General features: G+C 48.3%; 1 protein-coding gene across 1 annotated transcript in view; it reads left to right on the plus strand.

Annotated features, from left to right (window-relative positions):
- The window catches only part of TOR1B (torsin family 1 member B), a 6,007-nt gene extending 3,496 nt beyond the window's left edge, over positions 1-2,511 (plus strand). The window contains exons 4-5 of the mRNA XM_024762645.1: positions 353-480; positions 788-2,511. Coding sequence (XP_024618413.1) covers positions 353-480; positions 788-1,029 — 370 coding nt within the window. The 3' untranslated portion in view covers positions 1,030-2,511. The remainder of the gene's footprint in view (positions 1-352; positions 481-787) is intronic.
- The last annotated feature ends 2,229 nt before the right edge of the window (positions 2,512-4,740 follow it).

A 4,740-nucleotide genomic window follows, 5' to 3' on the forward strand; every position in this document is an offset into this window, starting at 1 on the left:
AAAAAAAAAAAAAGCTGCATAGAAACAAAAAAAAAAGAATAAACTTAGAGCAGGTACGTTTCCTGATTAGAGAGAGAAGTCTTTATTTTTAATTAATTTTTATTGGAGTATAGTTGATTTACAATGTTGTGTTTCTGCTGTACAGCAAAGTGAATCAGTTTTACGTATACATATATCTCCTCTTTTTTAGATTCTTTTCCCATATAGGTCATTACAGAGTATTGAGTGGAGTTCCCTGTGCCATACAGTAGGTTCTTATTAGTTATCTATTTTATGTATAGTCGTGTGTATATGTCATAGACAGAGAAGTCTTAACGTGTGACTTTAATCTTCGTTTCTTTGGCAAACTCAGCAATGCAGGCGGGGACCTCATAACTAAGACGGCCCTTGACTTCTGGCGGGCAGGGAGAAGGAGGGAAGGCATCCAGCTGAAGGACCTGGAGCCCGCGCTGTCTGTCGGAGTCTTCAATAACAAACACAGTGAGTGCCCCTGGCGAGGAGCCCTCACCCTGCCCGCAGTCACCGTGTCTCTCTCTAAGCCTTTCGCGAAACCACAGAATCCGCTCGCCTCCGCGCCTTGGTTGAAGTAGGGACTTTTTCGGAGGGCATTCTATTCTACAAGCTAGTTAGCAGGGGTAGCCAACCGATCCTTACATGAGGCTTGACCAAAAGAGAATCTTGAGGGCTACAGACGTGAAGAATGTGCTGGGCCCTGTTAGAGCAGCGAGGTCGGCCGGGTGACAGGGACAGTAACAGGCGAGAGACCCAGCTGTGCCTTGTTTCCCAGGTGGCCTGTGGCACAGCGGACTGATAGACAGAAACCTCATCGACTACTTCATCCCCTTCCTGCCCCTGGAGTATAGCCATGTGAAGATGTGCGTGCGGGCAGAAATGAAGGCCCGTGGCTCTGCCATCGACGAAGATGTCGTCACCAGAGTGGCAGAGGAAATGACGTTTTTCCCTAAAGACGAGAAAATCTACTCAGACAAAGGCTGCAAGACTGTGCAGTCACGGCTGGATTTTCACTGAATGCTTATCCAGATGGGGTGAGACGCGGCTGGGAGCCCAGGGAACTCGGGGCCTGGCCTTTCCAAGCACTTTGAAGACCTCTTCAGGGTTTGCACATTTGCACCTGTGGACTTGCGGGATCTGGAAGGTTCTAAGGGTTGATTTTTGAAATGCTCATCTGTTAAGGGTACTTGTCATTTTGCAACAGCACAGCAACCCAGCTGTTCATTGTGGTTGAAGATGAACTTTTGAAGTCCCTCCCCTCCCCTGCCACTACCACTTAACTGACCTTGACAGAATGACAGGAGTGCCTTGAAAACAGCTGTGTGAGTGAGACCAAGGACTCTTTCCGACCCAACGGTACCCACACCTCAGAAGCTGAACTGAAGGAGTTCGAGGGCCCCACTGCAGTCCGGGGAGCACTGGGTCTTCACCTGCCAGAAACATTCTTCTGCTCTAGTTCTTTTTCTTTACAGAGCGCGTTCACCGGCTTGAAGTATTTTCAGGTAAAATCGGTGGCACCCTCAGGCACAGTGTCGTGTGGGAGGACCTGGGCCCACAGGCTGAGCACGCAGCTGGGGGAACTGCCTGTGTGTGGCATGGGGGCTCCACGCCAGGGCCCTGCAGCCAGGCGGGACGGGCAGGACCTCTCGTGTGTCCGTGGCTTTGCTGCTGACAGCCCTGGTCATGGAATTCCTTCTCCCAACTCTCACTTGGTACTTATCGCAGCCTTCCTTGTATCACCTCTACTCCTTACCTTCAGCCCCGGCTAGATGTCCCGCCAGCCATATCATCCCTAGAGTCCGATCAGAACGCAACTGTTGGCTTTGAGTCCTCGGTTCCCACGGTGAGATGTTTGTCTGTTACAGTTTACACGTGGGTCAGTCTCTCACTGGACTGCACAGAACCATTTGAAATCCGTAGGACAGAGTCATTCTCCATGGATGACACGTGCCGACTGAATGGTCAGCTTGCAGGTTCTCGTTGCCAAAGTGGAAGTATTGGACACCAGAAGTGCTCGAATTTTCAAGGATATGTATATTTTTTATAATGTTCTTATTTCTGAATCTTAGATAATAGAAATATGGGACATTGCTCATTTTAAAACATGGGAAGGAATAATTGCCTATTCCTTTATCAGATACTCGTAAGGTTGCGCCTGATCCTGGTGTCATCTGAGAATGATACCCTGTATGGCAGTGTCAGGCTGGGCTGCCCTGGCCACTGGGAAATACGACTTCCACTCCAGCCAGTGTGAATCGTTTTATCTTGTAGTTGCAATGCAGCTGCAGACATGTAATGAGAACATGCAGCTTTTTTCTATATAAGACATGGCAGAATGAATGTTCTTCCCATATGGCAATGCCTTATAGAGGATCACACTTAGTCTTTAAAAAATGCCAAGGTGGGGCTTCCCTGGTGGCACAGTGGTTGAGAGTCCGCCTGCCAACGCAGGGGACACGGGTTCGTGCCCTGGTCCGGGAGGATCCCACATGCCGCGGAGCGGCTGGGCCCGTGAGCCATGGCCGCTGAGACTGCGCGTCCGGAGCCTGTGCTCCGCAGCGGGAGAGGCCACAATGGTGAGAGGCCCGCGTACCACCAAAAAAAAAAAAAAAAAAAAAAAAAAAAAGCCAAGGTGAGGCTTAAAATTTTTAGTACATGTTCTCAAGTTGGAGCTAAGTTATGTTTCTTTTGTCACCTTTTGGGTGTCTGGTCGGGAGGAGATAAGATTTTTTGTTATGATGCAATAAACTCAACACATGTTGGTTACCTTTGGACTGCTGTTACTGATTTGTAACTTGAAAAGGCCACAGTTGCTCATGGCCCAGTCTCCCGACCCCACGTAAGATGTAGACGAACTTAAATTGACCTACTGAATGGCAAATAATAAAGCCTAAATTTTATCACATGAGATGCCACTTGCAGAATTTTTTTCTGGTTTATTTGGTAGCTCTGAAAAGTTTGAGCTTAGAATAAAGGCTCTTCGATAACTCAGGTGTCTTTAGGCTCACCGTACCTGGGACACGCTGGTTGGCATTCTTTACCTCATAAAGAATCAGTATTTACCTAGGAACTTCCCTGGTGGTCCAGTGGTGGAGAATCTGCCTTCTAGTGCAGGGGACGTGGGTTTGATCCTTAGTTGGGGAACTAAGATCCCACGTGCCGCAGGACAACTAAGCCCACGTGCCACAATCAAAGAGAAGCCCGCACGCTGGAACTAAAGACCCAATGCAGCCAAAAATAAATAAAATAAATTAAAAAAAAAAAAAGTATTAGACCTTAAAAAAAAATTTAACTTAAAGGCTGTTATCCCCAAACAAATACAAAGTTAAATTGGATTAGATGATGGGTTCTACTCCATCGAATTTTCATGGATGAAAATATCATCAGAAAGAGCTGGTCGTCTTCCTAACAAATATATTCTTCTAAAATTAACATAGGAAGGAAACTGAGGCACTCAAACGTGACTCACGGCTGCCATTCTGAACCTGAGCAAGGCCGAGCTCAGACCAGGAAACCTACTTGCCTGGTCTTGCCTGCCCTGAAGCGGTAAATAATGAAACCCTTGTTATGTTAACCAGATTTCAGCTTAATCCCTTAACCTGGGCTCTTATTTTTGACAGTGATTTCTCTTCCCAGGACTGAGGATGGAGCCCTTTCTAGAAAGCTGAGACCCTCTTCTCCATCACGTCACCCACTCCTATAATTTCCCAGTTGGAGGTGTTCATCCCGTGAGGCTGCCCTTCTCCGTCTGGGTCTCAGGCTAATGTCTCTTCTGCTTCACCCCATGCTGCCTCATCTCAAAGACTGAACTTTCCAAGGGGCGTCAGGGGACCCCTGTGTTCCCTAATTAGGGACTCCCATTTTCAGATGAATGGTTAGCCCTAATCCCGGGCCGTGACAACAGGCCAGCTTCAGGTCAACATCAAGCACCTTCCTACGTTCAGTGCTGCCTTAGGGGGCCTGGGCGGGTGGGTAGCCATGAGGCAGAGGGGTCCAACCCGTCTTCTGTGCCTGCTAACAACTGCCCCTGCAAGCACTGTGCAGACGCTCATATCCCACAGCAGCCCTCGTAGGCACATAGGTGTGTGGCACAAAACAAGGCGTGTTTACGTTCCGACACTGCTCTGTACTCCTGCCCGGCTTCTCAGCGGGAGGTATGTCTGTAGACTTGAATGAACTCCACAGCTGAGTGTCGGGAGCTCCAGGGCCCCCCTTGACGGAGTGTGACCCCACGGGCAGCTGAGCAAGGAGCCGGAGCTGCCAAGGTCCTCGGAGTCCATGTCACACTCCCCTCCATTCCAGCCTGGGCTGCACAGTTAGGTCTAAATTCACAGCTTAGGGACTTCCCTGGTGGTGCAGTGGTTAAGACTCCGCCTGCCAACGCAGGGGACACGGGTTTGAGCCCTGGTCCGGGAAGATCCCACATGCTACGGAGCAACTAAGCCCATACGCCACAGCTACTAAGCCTGTGCTCTAGAGCCTGCGAGCCACAACTACTGAGCCTGCGTGCCACAACTACTGAAGCTTGCACGCCTAGAGTCTGTGTTCCACAACAAGAAAAGCCACCGCAATGAGAAGCCCACGCACTGCAATGAAGACCCAATGCAGCCAAAAGTATAAAATTTTAAAAAATTTTTAATTAAAAACAAAAGCAAGTCACATGAATGTTTAAAAATAAATAAATGAATAAATAAATAAATATTAAAAAAAAAAAAAAAAAAAAAATCT

The sequence above is a fragment of the Neophocaena asiaeorientalis genome, unplaced genomic scaffold (assembly GCF_003031525.2).
Source record: "Neophocaena asiaeorientalis asiaeorientalis breed wild unplaced genomic scaffold, Neophocaena_asiaeorientalis_V1.1 scaffold78, whole genome shotgun sequence".
In the NCBI taxonomy this organism is placed as follows: Eukaryota; Metazoa; Chordata; class Mammalia; order Artiodactyla; family Phocoenidae; genus Neophocaena; species Neophocaena asiaeorientalis.